The 21,211-nt window shown below is 50.7% G+C and overlaps 1 protein-coding gene across 1 annotated transcript in view; it reads left to right on the forward strand.

Moving 5' to 3' along the window:
- Positions 1-375: 375 nt before the first annotated feature.
- Positions 376-21,211, forward strand: part of LOC132821529 (UDP-glucuronosyltransferase 3A1-like) — a 50,351-nt gene continuing 29,515 nt past the window's right edge. The window contains exons 1-4 of the mRNA XM_060834139.1: positions 376-615; positions 9,629-9,845; positions 10,293-10,394; positions 19,750-19,870. Coding sequence (XP_060690122.1) covers positions 9,752-9,845; positions 10,293-10,394; positions 19,750-19,870 — 317 coding nt within the window. The 5' untranslated portion in view covers positions 376-615; positions 9,629-9,751. The remainder of the gene's footprint in view (positions 616-9,628; positions 9,846-10,292; positions 10,395-19,749; positions 19,871-21,211) is intronic.

A 21,211-nucleotide genomic window follows, 5' to 3' on the forward strand; every position in this document is an offset into this window, starting at 1 on the left:
ACTGTCTGAGAGTGTGGGGGGGAGGGAGGGTCACTCGAGGGGTTAGGGTCTGGGATGTACTGTCTGAGAGTGTGGGGGGAGGGTGAGAAGAGAGTGTCTGAACGCCATCAGACCATAAGGTGAGAATGAACCAAGTTAAACTCACATCTCACCAGGTTATAGTGTAACTGGAAGCACTAGCTGTCGGAGTTTCCAGTGAAACCTGTTGGACTATAACCTGGTGTTGTGTGATATTTTATCTGTGGCCCCCCCACTCCAACACCAGCACCTCCAAATCATGGAAAGGAACAAAGTTGTAGAGTGTGCGCCCAGAGAGTTCCTGCTGGTGAAGGGGGCTTGCAGACCCTGTGGGGCTGAGTGGCCTGTTTCTGACCCTGTGAGCCTCCTGACGGACGGGGTGGGGAGCTGACTCCTGCCCCTTGCCAGTCGGATGCGGTGTGACCTGAAATTTGGGATCACTGATGTGTTTGGGAGTGTGCTCCTGCAGCACCCTCTCATTTCCTGGAGTTAAGTTTTGGTTTCGCGTGTAACCCGGTTCTGTTTGGGATTCCTCAGAGGAAGTCGCTGAGCCCAGCAGTTCCCTGCCTCTGGGGCTGAGCCGCGACCTGTTCCTGAGTGAGTACCGAGCACTTGCAGACCCTTGTTCCTCCCCCCTCCCCTCCCCTCCCCTCCTGCTTCTGTGGTCGTTCCCCCTGTTTGCAACAACCCCTCACTCATTTTCCTGCAACCCCCAGTCCCCCAAACTCTGCGGCAGCTTCCTTCAGAGAAACGAGTCGTGATTTTTTTGTTTTGAAAATGGAGAAAGTCGGACAGAATTCCGCTCAGATCCCAGGGGAGTGTGTGTTTTTGTGCAAAAGGGAATACTGGAATTTGTGGAAAACAGAGGAGAGGATTTTGCAGCCACTGCTGTAGTTTAAACCTCCGCCCCCGACCAGCCGCACACTCATATACACAGTTAAAAATCACACAACACCAGGGTATAGTCCAACAGGTTTAATTGGAAGCACTAGCTTTCGGAGCGACGCTCCTTCATCAGGCGATAGATTTTGCCCAGGGACAGTGTTAGCATGTTGTGTGTGAGGGTGGGGTGGAATCTGAGGGGTCTGCTGGTTAATCAATATCGAGAGGGTTAAATAATGACCAAATAACCAGCGACAGAGACTCTCAGCACGAACAGTGTAGAACCAGCAGCAGCCCCTGAAGGCAGTCCTGAAAGTAAATTGTTTAAACTGGGGAAGCCAGATTCTTAGAGAGGAATTTAGCTATTTCTCGAACGAAACAGAAAACGCTGGAGGAGCTCGGCACCTTTGGCAGCATCTGGGAGAGAAAAGCAGAGTTTAAAGTTCACTCCGACATCTTTGGAACTTCCAGAGAAACCTGTTGGACTATAACCCGGTGTTGTGTGATTTTTAACCCTCTTCAGAACTATAGTCACACCACAGTGGCAATGCAGACTGTTTCTGTCTCCCGCAGAAACTGCCGGGAATTCCTGTGTTTGTCTCTGATCCCCAGCATTTGCAGTTTTATTTTAGAGACATTTCTAGACCCTGGTTGAGAGCCGGAGAGCTGCCGCCTGCAGATCCTGAGCACCTTCCTGGGTCATCACCTCAGCCATCAGAAACGGGCACGAAGCACCGGACTGTTTGAGTGATTAGATTAGATTAGATTACTTACAATGTGGAAACAGGCCCTTCGGCCCAACAAGTCCACACCGACCCGCCGAAGCGCAACCCACCCATACCCCTACATTTACCCCTTACCTAACACTACAGGCAATTTAGCAAGGCCAATTCACCTAACCTGCACATCTTTGAGACTGTGGGAGGAAACCAGAGCACCCGGAGGAAACCCACGCAGACACGGGGAGAACGTGCAAACTCCACACAGTCAGTCACCTGAGGCGGGAATTGAACCCGGGTCTCTGGCGCTGTGAGGCAGCAGTGCTAACCACTGTGCCACCATGCCGCCCACGATTGTAGATTTTCTACTCCCTAAGGACAGCAGCAATTCAAGAAGGCAGCTCACTACCAAATTTTCCAGTAGAGTTAGGCGTGGGAAATAAGTATTAGCCCAGCCAGAAATCACTCATTTTCCCTTGAATGAATATTTAAAGACATGAGAGGACTGCAGAGCAGTTGGGATCAGACAGAGATGGCAGAGACAATACCTGACGGGGCTGCCCAGTGAAACCGAGGCACCACTGGGACCAGCTGGACCAGGATAGAGTAACATCACCGTTCCAGGAAATTCCCCCATTGAAGGAGGGATTGTTCATTCGAGTGACTCAGCCGGAAGTGCCAGCCCAGTGCCAGGCTCAGAGAACATTCTGGAGACAGTGGAGGTGTTGGGCAGGAGGAAGGGAGTGAGCCACAAGTTGTAGTCACCAGTAACAGAAAGAGGCAGCTGTTGAGTTTCTGCAGGAATTGAATGATCCGAGCTGACCAGGAGTAATCCCTGCATTATCCTCAGGGTCACACTGTCAGATTGAGGAGTAGGCTCTTCAGCCCATCCAGTCTCCTCAGCCATTCAATGGGATCATGGCTGATCTCCTCATTCCTGACTCCAGATTCCTGCCTTTTCCTCACAAATTCAATATCTGTCCCTGTCAGCCTTGAAAATACTCAATCATCCTACTTCAACAGCCGTACGTGGGTAAAGAATTTCCCACAGTCACTCTGCTATGGGAAAAGAAATTTCTCCACAGTCCTGTCTTAAACAGACAACCCCTACCCCTGAGGTGACACCCTCTGCTCCTAGATTCTCCCCCAGGGAAAATAACATTTCCACATCTCCCCTGTCAAACCCCCTCAGAATCTTGAATGATTTGATAACGTCGCCTCTCATTCGTCTAACCTCCAATAGCCCAACCTACTCAACCTCAACTCAGTACAGTCCCCTAAACCTGGGATTAGCCGAGTGAATCTTCTCCGGACTGCCTCTAATGCCAGTATATCTTAGATAAGAGACCAGGACAGTATTCCAGCTGGGATCTGACTAATGTAGACAAGCAGAAGGCTGGAAGAGCACAGCAAGGCAGGCAGTATCAGGAGGGCGAGGGACACAGCAAGGCAGGCAGCATCAGGAGGGAGAGGGACACAGCAAGGCAGGCAGTATCAGGAGGGAGAGGGAACACAGCAAGGCAGGCAGTATCAGGAGTGAGGGGGACACAGCAAGGCAGGCAGCATCAAGGGGGAGAGGGACACAGCAAGGCAGGCAGCATCAGGAGGGAGAGGGAACACAGCAAGGCAGGCAGCATCAGGAGGGAGGGGGACACAGCAAGGCAGGCAGCATCAGGAGGGAGAGGGAACACAGCAAGGCAGGCAGCATCAGGAGGGAGAGGGACACAGCAAGGCAGGCAGTATCAGGAGGGAGAGGAACACAGCAAGGCAGGCAGCATCAGGAGGGAGGGGGACACAGCAAGGCAGGCAGTATCAGGAGGGAGGGGGACACAGCAAGGCAGGCAGTATCAGGAGGGAGAGGGACACAGCAAGGCAGGCAGTATCAGGAGGGAGAGGGACACAGCAAGGCAGGCAGTATCAGGAGGGAGAGGGACACAGCAAGGCAGGCAGCATCAGGAGGGAGGGGAACACAGCAAGGCAGGCAGTATCAGGAGGGAGGGGGACACAACAAGGCAGGCAGCATCAGGAGGGAGGGGGACACAGCAAGGCAGGCAGCATCAGGAGGGAGAGGGACACAGCAAGGCAGGCAGTATCAGGAGGGAGAGGGACACAGCAAGGCAGGCAGCATCAGGAGGGAGGGGAACACAGCAAGGCAGGCAGTATCAGGAGGGAGGGGGACACAACAAGGCAGGCAGCATCAGGAGGGAGGGGGACACAGCAAGGCAGGCAGCATCAGGAGGGAGAGGGACACAGCAAGGCAGGCAGTATCAGGAGGGAGAGGGACACAGCAAGGCAGGCAGCATCAGGAGGGAGAGGGACACAGCAAGGCAGGCAGTATCAGGAGGGAGGGGGAACACAGCAAGGCAGGCAGTATCAGGAGGGAGAGGAACACAGCAAGGCAGGCACTATCAGGAGGGAGAGGGACATAGCAGGGCAGGCAGTATCAGGAGGGAGAGGAACACACCAAGGCAGGCAGTATCAGGAGGGAGAGGAACACAGCAAGGCAGGCAGTATCAGGAGGGAGAGGAACACAGCAAGGCAGGCAGCATCAGGAGGGAGAGGAACACACCAAGGCAGGCAGCATCAGGAGGGAGGGGAACACAGCAAGGCAGGCAGTATCAGGAGGGAGAGGGACACAGCAAGGCAGGCAGCATCAGGAGGGAGAGGGACACAGCAAGGCAGGCAGCATCAGGAGGGAGGGGAACACAGCAAGGCAGGCAGTATCAGGAGGGAGAGGGACACAGCAAGGCAGGCAGCATCAGGAGGGAGGGGAACACAGCAAGGCAGGCAGTATCAGGGAGGGAGAGGGAACACAGCAAGGCAGGCAGTATCAGGAGGGAGAGGGACACAGCAAGGCAGGCAGCATCAGGAGGGAGAGGGACACAGCAAGGCAGGCAGTATCAGGAGGGAGAGGGACACAGCAAGGCAGGCAGCATCAGGAGGGAGAGGGACACCGCAAGGCAGGCAGTATCAGGAGGGAGGGGGACACAGCAAGGCAGGCAGTATCAGGAGGGAGGGGGGACACAGCAAGGCAGGCAGCATCAGGAGGGAGGGGGACACAGCAAGGCAGGCAGTATCAGGAGGGAGAGGGAACACAGCAAGGCAGGCAGCATCAGGAGGGAGAGGGACACAGCAAGGCAGGCAGCATCAGGAGGGAGAGGGGGCACAGCAAGGCAGGCAGCATCAGGAGGGAGAGGAACACAGCAAGGCAGGCAACATCAGGAGGGAGAGGGACACAGCAAGGCAGGCAGTATCAGGAGGGAGAGGGACACAGCAAGGCAGGCAGCATCAGGAGGGAGAGGGACACAGCAAGGCAGGCAGTATCAGGAGGGAGAGGGACACAGCAAGGCAGGCAGCATCAGGAGGGAGAGGGACACAGCAAGGCAGGCAGCATCAGGAGGGAGAGGGACACAGCAAGGCAGGCAGTATCAGGAGGGAGAGTGACACAGCAAGGCAGGCAGTATCAGGAGGGAGAGGGACACAGCAAGGCAGGCAGCATCAGGAGGGAGAGGGACACTGCAAGGCAGGCAGTATCAGGAGGGAGAGGGACACAGCAAGGCAGGCAGCATCAGGAGGGAGAGGGACACTGCAAGGCAGGCAGCATCAGGAGGGAGAGGGACACAGCAAGGCAGGCAGCATCAGGAGGGAGAGGGACACTGCAAGGCAGGCAGCATCAGGAGGGAGGGGGACACAGCAAGGCAGGCAGTATCAGGAGGGAGGGGAACACAGCAAGGCAGGCAGTATCAGGAGGGAGAGGGACACAGCAAGGCAGGCAGCATCAGGAGGGAGAGGGACACAGCAAGGCAGGCAGCATCAGGAGGGAGAGGGACACTGCAAGGCAGGCAGCATCAGGAGGGGGAGAAATTGATGTTTCGGATGTAACCCTTCCTCAGGACTGGAGAGCGGTTAATACCTTAAACGTTGACTTCTCCATTGGTCACCAGCTGCCATCCCAACTCTCTGCCTTCTGTCAGACAGCCAATCCTCAATCCATCCCAGTAGCTCACCTCGAACACCATGGGCCCTCACCTTGCTCGGCAGCCTCCCGTGTGGCACCTTATCAAAGGCCTTTTGGAAGTCTAGATAGACCACATCCACTGGGTTTCCCTGGTCTAACCTACTTGTCACCTACTTGTCCAACAGGTGTATCAGGCATGACCTCCCCTTACTAAATCCATGTTGACTTGTTCTAATCAGACTCTGCTCTTCCAAGAATTTAGAAACCTCTTCCTTAATGATGGATTCTAGAATTTTACCAACAACCGAGGTTAGGTTAATTGGCCTATAATTTTCCATCTTTTGTCTTGATCTTTTCTTGAACAAGGGGGTTACAACAGCGATCTTCCAATCATCCGGGACTTTCCCTGACTCCAGTGACTCTTGAAAGATCTCAACCAATGCCTCAGCTATTTCCTCAGCCACCTCCCTCAGAACTCTAGGATGTATCCCATCGGGGCCAGGAGATTTATCAATTTTAAGACCGTTTAGCTTTTCTTGCACTTTCTCTTTTGTAACGGCAAACATACTCAACTCAGTCCCCTGACTCCCTTTACTGGTTGGGATATTACTCATGTCTTCCACTGTGAAGACTGACGCAAAGTATTTCTTAAGTTCTCCTGCTATTTCCTTATCTCCCATCACTAGGCTTCCTGCATCAGTTTGAAGTGGCCCAATGTCTACTTTTGCCAGTCGTTTGTTTCTTATGTATTGAAAGAAACTTTTACTATCATTTCTAATATTACTGGCTAGCCTACCTTCATATTTGATCCTCTCCTTCCTTATTTCTCTCTCTTTGTTACCCTCGTTTTGTTTTTATAGCCTTCCCAATCTTCTGATTTCCCACTGCTCTTGGCCACTTTATAGGATCTCTCTTTTTCTTTAATACCTTTCCTGACTTCTTTTGTCAGCCATGGCTGTCTAATCCCTCCCGGATAATCTTTCTTTTCTTGGGGATGAACCTCTGTACAGTGTCCTCAATTATACCCACAAACTCCTGCTATTTTTACTCTACTGCCTTCCCCGCTAGGCTCTGCTTCCAGTCTATTTTTGTCTGTTCCTCTCTCATGCCCTCATAATTGCCTTTATTTAACTGTAACACCATTACATCCGATTTTGCCTTCTCTCTTTCAAACTGCAGACTGAATTCTACCATATTATGATCGCTGCTTCCTAAGGGTTCCCTTACTTTAAGATCTTTTATAAAGTCTGGTTCATTACATAACACTAGGTCCAGAATAGCCTGCTCCCTTGTGGGGCTCCATCACAAGCTGTTCCAAAAAGCCATCCTGTAAGCATTCCATGAATTCCCTTTCTTTGGATCCACTGGCAACATTATTTACCCAGTCCACCTGCATATTGAAGTCTCCCATGATCACTGTGACCTTGCCTTTCTGACATGCCTTCTCTATTTCCTGGTACATGTTGCGTCCCTGGCCCTGGCCACTGTTCGGAGGTCTGTACATAACTCCCATTATGTTTTTTTTTGCCTTTGTGGTTCCTCCATTCCACCCACACAGACTCCACATCATCCGACGCTATGTCATTCAGTGCCATAGATTTAATTTTGTTCTTAACTAACAAGGCAACCCCACCCCCTCTGCCCACCTCCCTGTCTTTTCGATAAGTTGAAAATCCTTGGATGTTTACCTGCCAGTCCTGACCCCCCTGTAACCATGTCTCTGTGATGCCTACCACATCATAATCATTCACAGTGATCAGTGCCATTAGTTCACCTGCTTTGTTATGAATGCTACGCGCATTCAGGTAAAGTGCCCTAATGCTAACTTTATCATTAGAGATATTGGAAGTCATAAGATGTCCTAAGTTATCCTTCCTTTTTGCTGCATTCCCAGTCTGCCCCGAGTTTAAATCCGCCTGGACACATGCTATCCTGCTGCTTATCTTTCCATTTAACTCCATACTCCCTGTCGCTTTCACTTTCCCTTCCCCCCAACTCAGAAGTTTAAAGTCCTCCTGCCCACTCTATTTATCCTCTTCGCTAGAACATTGGTACCTGATCGGTTCAGGTGGAGACCGTCCCAACGGTACAGATCCCCCCTGGTTCCAAAACTGATGCCAATGCCCCATGAAGTGGAATCCCTCTTTCCCACACCAATCCCTTAGCCACGAGTTTACTTGCCTAATTTTCTTGTCCCTATGCCAATTGGCACGTGGCTCGGGCAGTAATCCAGAGATTATGACCCTTGAGGACCTGTACTTCAATTTCCTGCCTAGTGCTTCGTAATCCCCAAACAGGTCCTCCACCCTAGCCTTGCTTATGTTGTTAGTACCAACGTGGACCACAACAACTGGATCCTCCCCCTCCCGCTCAGTAGATTACTGATGTCCCACATCTCTCAAAGGCGCCCCGCTAAGATCCACCAGGCCATTGGGGTCCGAGGGCTAGAGGAGACCTACATTGGGATTGGAAAGAGGAGGATCTGGCCTGGTGGTTTTATCACTGGATTGTTAATCCAGAGACCCAGGGAATGTTCCGGGGCCTCGTGTTTTGATCCCACCACAGCAGATGGTGGAATTTGAATTTAAGAGTCTAATGATGACCGTCAATCTATTACCAATTGCCAGGGAAACCCATCTGGGTCACTAATGTCCCTTAGGGAAGGAAGCTGCCATCCTTACCCAGTCTGACCTACACGTGACTCCAGACCCACAGCAAACTGGGGGGGGGAGGGGTTAAACCAGATGCTGGGGGTGGCGGGGTGGGGAGGGCATTGGATGTGGGAAGTTAGGAGGTGGGGAGATGGGTGGTGGGGGGGGTAGCAGGAGCTCGGTGGTGGGATGTGAGGGAGTTGGGGGTGGGGAGTGGGGGGTGCTGGGTGGTGGGGGAGCTGGATGGTGGGGGTTGGGGGAAGCTGGGTGGTGGGGGATGGTGGGGGTTGGGGGGTGGGGTTGGGTGGTGGGGGGTGGGGGGAGCTGGTTGGTGGGGGTTGGGGTGGGTGGGTGATGGAGGGTGGGGGGAACTGAGTGGTGGGGGAATTGGGTGGTAGGGGTGGTGGGAGCTGGTGGGGGGAGCTGAGGTGTGGGGGAAGCTGGGTGGTGGGGGTGGGGTTGGGTGGTGGGAGCTGGGGGTGGGGGGAGGTGGGTGGTGGGGGTGGGATTGGGTTGTGGGGATGAGGTGGTGGGAGCTGATGATGGGGGTGGGGGTAAGTGGGAGGTGATAGTGGTGGTGGGAGCTGGGTGGTGAGGCTGGGGTGGGGGGAGCTGGTGGTGGAGGTGGGGTTGTGGTGGGGGGAGCTGGGTGGTGGGGTTGGAGCTGGGGGGGTGGGGGTGTTGGGAGCTGGTGGTGGGGGGCGCTGGGTGGTGGGCGTGGGGTTGGGTGGTGGGGTTGGTGGGAAGTGGTGGTGGTAGGGGTGGGGTGGGGGAGCTGATGGTGGAGATGGGGGTGGCCGGAGCTGGGTGATGTGGATGGGGGTGGAGGTGGGGTGGAGGCAGCTGGGTGGTAGGGGTGAGTGTGGGGTGGGGGATGTTGGTAGTGGGGGTGGGGGCAGCTGAGGGGTGGGGTGGGAGGAGCAGGTGGTCGGGGTGGGGTTGGGTGGGGGAAGCCGGTGTTGGGGGTGGGGTGTGGGGGAGCTGATGGTCGGGGGTGGGGATGGGGTTGGGTGGTGGGGGTCGGGGCAGCTGGGTGGTGGAGGTGGAGGGAGCTGGGTAGTGGGGGTGGGATGGAGGGAGCTGCGTAGTGGGGATGGGGTTGGGGGCAGCTGGGTGGTGGGGTTGGGTGGTAGGGGTGGGGTGAGCTGGGTGGTGGGGGTGGGTGGTGGAGGTGGGGCTGGGGTTGGGTGGTGGGGGTCAGGGTGGGGTTGGGGGCAGCTGGGTGGTGGAGGTGGGGGTGGGGTGGGGTGGGGGGAGCTGGGTGGTGGGGGTGGGGGTGGGTGGTGGGGGTGGGGGTGGGGGTGGGGTGGGGTGAGCTGTGAGTTGGGGATTGAGGATGTTGTTGAGTCGCTGCTGGTTTTGTTTCAATCCTCCTTCCTGATGTTCTCTCTTGTCCCCAGGTTGGTGTGTGTTGCCTGAAGTCACTGTCTTCTTTGTCGATCTTTGTGGCTGTATCCTGGCAGCAGGTTATTGACTGGAAGGTGTGGGATTGATGGTGTCTGAGCTGCTGGGATCACTGAACAATGGTGCAGAGAGGACCCCTTCTGCTGTTGGCTTTTATCTCTGTACATCTGACCGTGACAGAACCAGCCAAGATCCTGACGGTTATCCTGATCGGTAAGTTCAGTCACCTGTCACCTTCACAAACCTTTCTAATTCAAAAACTAAAGCACAGAGCTGTGGATTTTGGGAAATTGAAACAAACCTGGAGAACACTGGAAAAACTCAGCAGATCCCGCAGCGTTTGTGGAGATGAAATCCTGGAATAGGAAGTTAGCATTATTAATCATCATCCTCAGAACGCAGCAATCCAGGGGCTACCTTCAAATGCCCCGAGAAGCTGCTGCTCCAACTGTCTGTCCTGTCAGGGGAGGGTATAAAGAGGGGGCCCATTCAAACGTGTGAATGTGGGCTCCTGTGTACGTCAGGACAGTGGTCCCCAGGGATGGAGTCACTTGGATCAGGACCAATTTGCTCAGTTGGGAATAGACTGTATTTGGAGATGTGAGTAAAGGCTCTGTCTGATTAAATGTTCTCTGTATTCTTCCTTTGTTTTGCCTGCAGGGGGGAGCCACTATCTGATCTTCGACGAAATTTCCCAAATCCTTCATGACAGTGGGCACAGTGTGAACATGCTGGTGCAGCTCGGCATCCCCAGGATCAAAGGTAGCTCTGTCTCCCTCCACCTGCGTTCTCACAGTAACATACAATTCGACAAGTGCCTCTTCATTATCAATCTCCCTCGAGTGGATTTACAATATGTCGCGTTACACCAAAACAGAGTCATAGAGTCCTACAGCATGGAGACAGGCCCTTCAGCCCAAACTGGTCCGTGCTGACCAAAATGTCCATCCACACTAACCCCATTTCCCTGCACTTGGCCCACTTCCTCCTAAGGGTAAAAAATGAGGTCTGCAGATGCTGGAGATCACAGCTGAAAATGTGTTGCTGGAAAAGCACAGCAGGTTAGGCAGCATCCAAGGAACAGGAAATTCGACGTTTCGGGCATAAGCCCTTCCTGATGAAGGGCTTCCTGATGAAGGGCTTATGCCCGAAACGTCGAATTTCCTGTTCCTTGGATGCTGCCTAACCTGCTGTGCTTTAACCAGCAACACATTTTCAGCCACTTCCTCCTAAACCTTGCCTATCCATGTATTTAACCAAATGCCTTTTAAATGTTGTTAATGTACCCAGCTCAACCACTTCCTCTGGCAACTCATTCCATATGCGTACCACCCTCTGTGTAAAAATGTTGCCCCTCAGGTTCCCTTTTATTCCTTCATCTCTAACCTTAAACTGATGCCCTCTAGTCCTCGATTCCCCTAACCCTGGGAAAAAGAATTTATTGTCCCGTGTACTGAGACACAGTGAAAAGCTTTGTCTTGTGAGCAACACAGGCAGATCACAGAGTTAAGTCGCACAGACAGTAAATAATAGGCAAACAGCAGCAAAAACAACACCATAGGGACAGGTGAGTGTTAAGAGTTTAAGAGTCCATTCAGTATTCTAGCAACAGTAGGGTAGAAACTGTATCAAAACCATCTGGTGGGTGTGTTCAGGCTTCTGTACCTTCTCCCTGATGTAGAAAACGATTGCCAGTGACTGAGTGCATTGACCCTATCCATGCTTCTCAGGATCTTATACATCTCTAATAAGGTCCCCCCTCGGTCTTCTATGCTCTAAAGAAAAATGTCCGAGCAGGGGACAGGCAGACAGTGCAGGGACCCCCTGTGGCTGTTCCCCTCAATAATAACTATACAGCTTTAGATAGTGTTGGCGGGGACAGCTTACCAGGAAAAGCCACGGCAGCCAGGTCTCTGGCACCTGGCTCAGAAGGGAAGGGGGGAGAATGGGGGGAGCAATAGTGATAGGAGATTCAGTGGTTAGGGGAACAGACAGGAGATTCAGTGGTTAGGGGAACAGACAGGAGATTCAGTGGTTAGGGGAACAGACAGGAGATTCAGTGGTTAGGGGAACAGACAGGAGATTCAGTGGTTAGGGGAACAGACAGGAGATTCAGTGGTTAGGGGAACAGACAGGAGATTCAGTGGTTAGGGGAACAGACAGGAGATTCTGTGGTTAGGGGAACAGACAGGAGATTCAGTGGTTAGGGGAACAGACAGGAGATTCTGTGGTTAGGGGAACAGACAGGAGATTCTGTGGTTAGGGGAACAGACAGGAGATTCAGTGGTTAGGGGAACAGACAGGAGATTCAGTGGTTAGGGGAACAGACAGGAGATTCAGTGGTTAGGGGAACAGACAGGAGATTCTGTGGTTAGGGGAACAGACAGGAGATTCTGTGGTTAGGGGAACAGACAGGAGATTCAGTGGTTAGGGGAACAGACAGGAGATTCTGTGGTTGGGGAACAGACAGGAGATTCTGTGGTTGTGAGTGAGACTCCCGGATGGGATGGAGCCTCCCGGGTGCCAGGGTCAGGGATGTCTCGGATCGAGTCCTCTGGATTCTTCAGGGGAAGGGTGGGCAGCCAGTAGTCATGGTATACATCAGTACCAATGACATAGCCAGGGAAAGGGAGGAGGATCTGAAAAGTGAATATAGGAAGTTAGGTTGGAAGCTAAAAGGCAGGACAAGCAGAGCCACATTCTAGTGAGACGCAGAACAGAGAGCGAGTGCAGCTGAACACGTGGCTGCAGAGCTGGTGTAGGAGGGAGGCCTTCAGATATGTGGATCATTGGAATAACTTCTGGGGAAGGTGGGACCTGTACAAGGAGGATGGGTTGCACCTAAAAGAACAAAGAAAATGTACAGCCAAGGAACAGGCCCCTTTGGACCTCCAAGCCTGAGCTGATCCAAATCCACTGTCTAAACCTGTCACCCAATTACTAAGCATTAGGGTGACACGATGGCTCAGTGGTTAGCACTGCTGCCTCACAGCTCCAGGCACCTGGGTTCAATTCCCACCTCGGGCAGCCATCTGTGTGGAGTTTGCACGGATCAGTACTTGGAGCTATGATGATGTGTTCTCCTCGTGTCTGCGTGGGTTTCCTCCGGGTGCTCCGGTTTCCTCCCACAGTCCAAAGATGTGCAGGTCAGGTGAAATGGCCATGCTAAATTGCCTGTAGTGTTAGGTGCATTAGTCAGGGTGAATGTAGGAGAATGGGTCTGCGTGGGGTGCTCTTTGGAGGGTCAGTGTGGTCTTGTTGGGCCGAAGGGCCTGCTTCCACACTGTAGGGAATCTAATCTGTATCCCCCTGCTCCCCACCTACTCATGCATCTGTCCAGATGCATCTTAAATGAATCTACCGTGCCTGCCTCTACCACCCCTGCTGGCAACGTGTTCCAGACACCCCCCACCCTCTGTGTGAAGTACTTACTGCGTATATCCCCCTTAAACTTTTCACTGCTCACTTTGAACACATGACCTCTCATTATTGAATCCCTCACCCTGGGAGAAAGCTTATCTCTATCTGCGCTGTCTATTCCCTTCATGATTTTGTAAACCTCAATCAGGTGCCCCCTCAATCTCCTTTTCTCTAATGAAAATAGTCCTAACCTACTCAACCTCTCATCATAGCTAGCACCTTTCATACCAGGCAACATCCTCATAAACCTTCTCTGCACCCTCTCCAAAGCGTCCACATCCTTTTGGTAATGTGGCGCCCAGAACTGTACACAGTATTCTAAATGCGGCTGAACCAATGTCCTGTACAACATTAACATGACTTGCCAGCTCTTATACTCAATACCCCCGTCCAATGAAGGCAAGCATACTATATGCCTGCTTGACCACTCTATCCACCTGTGCAGCAACCTTCAGGATACAATGGACCTACACTCCCAGATCTCTCTGCTCATCAAGTTGCAGTCAGTGTAATGGGTTGAAGTCTGTCTATTTTAACACATGATGTATCAGGAATTAGAGCATGGATCAGTACTTGGAGCTGCGATGTTGTGGCCATTATGGAGACTTGGATATCATAGGGGCGGGAATGGTTGTTTTGATGTTCTAGGGTTTAGATGTTTCAAAGGATATGGAAGATATAGACTGTAGGGAAATAGATTGGGATACCTTGAAAAATGTCCAGATTACAGAGGAGGAAGTGTTGGATGTCTTGAAATGCATAAAAGTGGATAAATCCACAGGACCTGATCAGGTGTACCCAAGAACTCTGTGGGAAGTAGAGAAGTGATTGCTGGGCCTCTTACTGAGATATTTGTATCATCGATAGTCACAGGTGAGGTGCCAGAAGACTGGAGGTTGGCTAACGTGGTTTAAGAAGGGCGGTGAAGACAAGCCAGGGAACTATAGACCATGAGCCTGACCTCAGTGTTGGGCAAGTTGTTGGAGGGAATCCTGAGGGACAGGATGTACATGTATTTGGAAAGGAGAAAGTGAGGACTGCAGATGCTGGAGATCAGAGCTGAAAATGTGTTGCTGGAAAAGCGCAGCAGGTCAGGCAGCATCTAAGGAGCAGGAGAATCGACATTTCGGGCATGCGCCCTTCTTCAGGAATGAGGAGAGTGTGCCAAGCAGGTAGGGAGGAGGAACTTGGGAGAGGGGCAATGGAGATGTGATAGGTGGAAGGAGGTTAAGGTGAGGGGGATAGGCCGGAGTGGGGTGGGGGCGGAGAGGTCGGGAAGAAGATTGCAGGTTAGGAGGGTGATGCTGAGTTCGAAGGTTGGGACTGAGACAAGGTGGGGGGAGGGGAAGTGAGGAAACTGGAGAAATCTGAGTTCATCCCTTGTGGTTGGAGGGTTCCTAGGCGGAAGATGAGGCGCTCTTCCTCCAGCCGTCGTGTTGCTATGGTCTGGCGATGGAGGAGTCCAAGGACCTGCATGTCCTTGGTGGAGTGGGAGGGGGAGTTGAAGTGTTGAGCCACGGGGTGGTTGGGTTGGTTGGTCCGGGTTGGGACACCATCGTGGGCTGAAGGGCCTGTACTGTTCTGTGTTCTAAAAGAGACATTGGGACATTGGTTAGGCCACTTTTGGAATATTGCGTGCAATTCTGGTCTCCTTCATATCGGAAAGATGTTGTGAAACTTAAAAGGGTTCAGAAAAGGTTTATAAAGATGTTGCCAGGGTTTAAGGATTTGAGCTACAGGGAGAGGCTGAACAGGCTGGGGCTGTTTTCCCTGGAGCGTCGGAGGCTGAGGGGTGACCTTATAGAGATTTATAAAATCATGAGGGGCATGGATAGGATAAATAGATAAAGTCTTTTCCCTGGGGTGGGGTAGTCCAGAACTAGAGGGAATAGGTTTAAGGTGAGAGGGGAAAGATATAAAAGAGACATAAGGGGCAAGTAGGTGTGTATGGAATGAGCTGCCAGAGGAAGTGGTGGAGGCTGGTACAATTATAACATTTAAAAGGCATCTGGATGGATATGTGAACAGGAAAGGATTGGAGGGATATGGGCCGGGTGCTGGCAGGTGGGACTAGATTGGGTTGGGAGCACAGTGTCTAGGTAACTCTCTCCCTGATGTATGGAAGATTTTGAAGCTCAGAATCCAGCTCATCAGCTCTGAGCTGGAGTTCCCCGAGTTACCAACACATGCTGTAGAATGTGCTCACTCTGAAACACAATGCTCCCACATCACATGGCCCAGCATCTCTTTTAGAACACAGAACAGTACAGCACAGTACAGGCCCTTCAGCCCACGATGTTGTACCGAGCGTTTACCTTAACCTAAGGTCCACCTAACCTATACCCCCCTCAACTTACTGCCATCCATGTGCTTGTCCAGCAGTCGCTTAAATGTCCCTAATGTCCCTGACTCTACCACCACCGCTGGCAGTGCATTCCACACACCCACCAGTCTGTGTAAAGAACCTACCTCTGACATCTCCCTTATATCTTCCTCCAATCACCTTAAAGTTATGACACTTTTTGTGCCATTTCTGCCCTGGGGAATAGTCTCTGGCTGTCCACTCCATCTATGTCTCTCATTGCCTTGAACACCTCGATCGGGTCACCTCTCTTCCTTCTTGTATGAAAAGCCCGAGCTCACTCATCCTCTCTTTATAAGACAAGCCCTCCAGTCCAGGCAGCATCCTGGTAAATCTCCTCTGCATCCTCGCTGAAGCTTCCACATCCTTCCTATGATGAGGACTGAGCACAATATTCCAGTGTGGTCTAACCAGGGTTTTATAGAGCTGCAGCATAACCTCACGGCTTTTAAACTCAATCACCCGTTAATGAAAGCCAACACATCATACACTTTCTCAATGACCCTGTCAACTAGGGTGGCAACTTTGAGGGATCTATGGACATGGACCCCAAGATCCCTCTGTTCCTCCACACCGACAATAATCCTGCCTTTAACCCTGTATTCTGCATTCAAATTCGACCTTCCAAAATGTATCACTTCGCATTTATCCAGGTTGAACTCCATCTGTCACTTATCAGCCCAGCTCTACGTCCTGTCAACGTGTTGTTGTAGTCGAAGAGGGTGGTGCTGGAAAAGCACAGCCAGTCAGGCAGCATCCGAGGAGCAGGAGAATCGAGGTTTCAAGCATAAGCTCTTCATCAGGAATCAGAACTTTTGGTTTTCTGGTGATGTCACTCTGTTGTGGCTGGCCCCCGACCCTGAACAGCAGTTATCCTCTTGAATGACCTTTCAAAGCAATGAACCGAAAAGGCAAGCAAAAAGCACCTCTTCCCCAAATTCCCACGCTGCCTCCAAACCCCCCGAACTATATACTCACTTGGGCTGTGCCTCAATCTAGATGAGATCTCTCCTTCTTGACAATGCACAGTTTAGAACATAGAAAAGAGCAGCATAGAACAGGTCTTTCGGCCCACGATATTGTGCCAGGGATTAATCCTAATCTAAAATAAAATAACCTAACCTATGTACCCCTCAACTCACTGTTATCCATGTGCATGTCCAGCAGTCGCTTAAATGTCCCTAACGACTGTGCATCCACCACTACCGCTGGCAATGCACTCCACTCATTCACAACTCTCTGACGTGTTCTCTACACCTTCCTCCTCGCACCTTCAAAGTATGACCTCTCTAATCAGTCAATCCTGCCCTGGGGAAAAGTCTCTGGCTATCAACTCTATCCATGCCTCTAATTATCTGGTACACCTCGATCAGGTCACCTCTCTTCCTCCTCTCCAGAGAGAAAAGTCTGAGCTTATTCAACCTCACTTCATAAGTTAAAATTCACACAACACCAGGTTATAGTCCAACAGGTTTAATTGGAAGCACTGGCTTTCAGAGCGACGCTCCTTCATCAGGTGATAAAGGAGCGCCAGATGAAGGAGCGTCGCTCCGAAAGCTAGTGTGCTTCCAATTAAACCTGTTAGACCATAACCTGATGTTGTGTGATTTTTAACTTTGTACTCCCCTGTCCAACACCGGCATCTCCAAATCATCTCTTCATAAGGCAAACCGTCCAGTCCAGTCCTGAAGAAGGACTTATCCCCGAAACGTCAATTCTCCTTCTCCTTTGATGCTGCCTGACCTGCTGCGCTTTTCCAGCAACACATTTTTAAGCTCTGATCCTCAGCATCTGCAGTCCTCACTTTCTCCTCGTTGATTTTAAGCCCTCCAGTCCAGGCAGCATCCTGGTAAACCTTCTTTGCACCCTCTCCAAAGCCTCTGTATCTTTCCTACAGCAGGGCAACCAGAACTGGACACAATATTCCAAGTGTGGTCTCACCAGGGACTTGTAGAGCTGCAGCAAAACCTTGCGGCTCTTAAACTCGATCTCCCTGTTAATGAAAGCCAAAACACCATATGCTTTCTTAACACCCTATCCACTTGGGTGGCATCTTTGAGGGATCTGTGTACTTGCACACCCAGATCCCTCTGTTCCTCCACACTGCCAGGAATCCTGTCTTTAATCCTATATTCAGCATTCGAGTTCGACCTTCCAAGATGCATCACTTTGCATTTATCCAGGTTGAACTCCATCTGCTATTTCTCAGCCCAGCTCTGCATCCTGTCTATGTCGCGCTGCAGCCTGCAGTAGTCCTCTATACTATCAAACAGCACTTCCAACCTTTGTGTCATCTGCAAATTCACTAACCCACCCCTCAACCTCCTCATCCAAGTCATTGAGATTAGATTAGATTCCTTACAGTGCGGAAACAGGCCCTTCGGCCCAACAAGTTCACACCGACCCGCCGAAGCGCAACCCACCTACACCCATTCCCCTACATTTATACCTTCACTTAACACTGCGGGTAATTTAGCATGGCCAATTCACCTAACCTGCACATTTTTTTGGACTGTGGGAGGAAACCGGAGCACCCGGAGGAAACCCACGCAGACACGGGGAGAATTTGCAAACTCCACACAGAGAGTCGCCTGAGGCGGGAATTGAACCCGGGTCTCTGGCACTGTGAGGCAGCAGTGCTAACCACTGCAAGTGCTAAAAACTACAAACTGCAGAAGGCCAACAACAGAGCCCTGCGGGGCGCCACTCAGCACTGTCCTCCAGACAGAACACTTTCCATCTACAACCACTCTCTGCCTTGTGTCAGCCAGCCAATCCTGAATCCGCACAGACAAATCTCCCAGTATCCCATACCTCCTGACTTTATGAGTCAGCCTATCAAATGCCTTGCTGAAGTCCATGTACACCACATCCACTGCTTGACCTTCGTCAACCTGTCTCGTCACCTCCTCAAAGAACTCAATAAGATTTGTGAGGCATCACCAAGCCATGCTGACTGCCTTTAACCACTATATGCTTTTCCAAATTGTCATAAATCCTACTTTCTGAATTCTTTTCAAAATCTTGCTGACCACAAACGTAAGACTGACTGGTCTCTAATTGCCGGGGATTTCCCTGTTACTCTTCTTGAAAAGAGGAACAACACTGTCTACCCTCCAATCTGCCGGTCCAACTCCCCTGGAGAGTGAGGAAGTAAAGATCTTCACCAGCTGCTTAGTAACCTCCTTTCTCACTTCCCGGAGCAGCCTAGATTGTAACCTAGGAACCTGGTTGAGTAATTTGAGCTGAGATAACTCACTGATCAACCTTCAATAGGAATTAGCATCTATTGAGGCCCAACTCAGGCTTCAGCATCTCATTCACTTACCATCCACTCAGTGTGATTCTGCTGCCTGTCATTCAGGGATTGGACATGTCAGGCTGATTTCTATGAGGTCACATTCTATGATGCAGCTGTCACCTGTTTGGACATTGACCTAAATCCAGTCCATTCCCTCATCGGCCATGGTGTGGGTACTTACTGGCCCAGGGTTTTTATGAATACAATAGAATCCCTAAAGTGTGGAAGCTGGCCATTTGGCCCATCGAGTCCATGCCACCCCTCCAAACAGCATCCTGACCTGAAATGTTGACTCCCTTGCTCCTCTGATGCTCCCCCCACCTTATCCCAGATCCAACCCTCCAACTTGGCACCGTCCTCATGGCCTGTCCATCTTCCTTCCAGCCTATCTGCTCTGCTCTGACCTTCACCTCCTGCCCTCACCTTCATCTACCTATTGCCTTCCTAGCTACCTTGCATCCCCCAGCCCCACTCCCCTCCCCGCATCTCTCCGCCCCCTTCACCCCCCCCCCCCCCCCACCCTGCTGCTCATTGCTGATGAAGAGCTTACGCTCGAAATGTTGACTGTCCTGCTCCTCGGATGCTGCATGACCTGCTGTGCCCTATCCCTGCAACCCTGCATTCTCTATAGCTGACCCACACATCCCTGGGCACTGTGGGATAATTTAGTTTGCCAGTCCACCCTAAACACTATGGGCAACTTAGCATTGCCCAGCCCCCGAAACTTTGGACTGGTGGAGGATACCGGAGTACCTGGAGGAAAGCCCCACAGATAGAGGGAGAAAGTGAGATTGAACCCAGGTCCGCGATGCTGTGAGCCTAGAGTGCTAACCACTGAGCCACCGTGCTGCCCCTTTATGTCCTTACTATGTTATGTAGCATGGTATCTCATACTCTTCCCCTGAAGACATCCATTCAAGGTAACCTCATCTTCCTCAGACAGATGTTGTATTGCAGAATGCTCCTAAACCTCATGTATTAATGGGTTAATGCACCACACACTTGGATAAATGGCAGGGTTTTCATTATAACAGGTATCAACTACACAAGCAGAAACAACAGTTACCGAGTTACCTCCTGGTCAGGAAATGAGGAATACATTTCCAGCTTCAACAATTGGTTCCTGGAGCAGCAGAAATTGTTCTTTGAGGGAAGGTATGGCTGTTATTTGTAATTTATACATAAGAACTGCTAATATGTATAATATATAGAGGGACTGCTATTCTATATATGATACGCAAGAACTGCAGTTCTCTACAATATACACAGGGACTGCTATTCTCTGTAATGTACACAGGGATGGCAGTTCTCTACAATATACACAGGGACTGCTATTCTCTACAATATACACAGGGACTGCTATTCTCTATAATATACACAGGGACGGCTGTTCTCTATAATACACACAGGGACTGCTATTCTCTATAATATACACAGGGACTGCTATTCTCTATAATATACACAGAGACTGCTGTTCTCTATAATATACACAGGGACTGCTATTCTCTGTAATATACACAGGGACTGCTATTCTCTGTAATGTACACAGGGATGGCAGTTCTCTACAATATACACAGGGACTGCTATTCTCTACAATATACACAGGGACTGCTATTCTCTATAATATACACAGGGACTGCTGTTCTCTATAATATACACAGGGACTGCTGTTCTCTATAATATACAGAGGGACTGCTATTCCCTATGATATACACAGGGACTGCTGTTCTCTATAATATACACAGGGACTGCTATTCCCTATGATATACACAGGGACTGCTATTCTCTATGATATACACAGGGGCTGCTATTCTCCATAATATACACAGGGACCTCTATTCTCTATGATATACACAGGGGTGGCTATTCTCTATAATATATACAGGGACTGCTATTCTCCTTAATATACACAGGGGCTGCTATTATCTATAATATACACAGGAGCTGCTATTCTCTATAATATACACAGGGACTGCTATTCTCTACAATATATACAGGGACTGCTATTCTCTATAATATACACAGGGACTGCTATTCTCTCTAATATACACAGGGACTGCTATTCTATATAATATACAGAGGGACTGCTATTCTCTATAATATACAGAGGAACTGCTGTTCTCTACAATACACACAGGGACTGCAGTTCTCTATAATATACACAGGGACTGCTAGGACAAATGTTCGGCAAAACATCGTGGGCCGAATGGCCTGTTCTGTGCTGTATTGTTCTATGTTCTATGTTCCACACAAGAACTGCTATTCTGTGTAAAGTACACAAGAACCACTATTCTCTATAGTACACAGAGGGACTGCTATTCTCTATAATATGCACAGGGATTACTGTTCTGTGTAATATACATTGGGACTGCTGTTCTTTATGATATACACAGGGACTGCTATTTTCTATAACATACACAAGAACTCTTATTCTCTATAATATATGTAGGAATGCTATTCTCTGTAGTGTACACAAAAACTGCTTTCTCTATGATA

Source organism: Hemiscyllium ocellatum, chromosome 2 (assembly GCF_020745735.1).
Source record: "Hemiscyllium ocellatum isolate sHemOce1 chromosome 2, sHemOce1.pat.X.cur, whole genome shotgun sequence".
Classification (NCBI taxonomy): Eukaryota; Metazoa; Chordata; class Chondrichthyes; order Orectolobiformes; family Hemiscylliidae; genus Hemiscyllium; species Hemiscyllium ocellatum.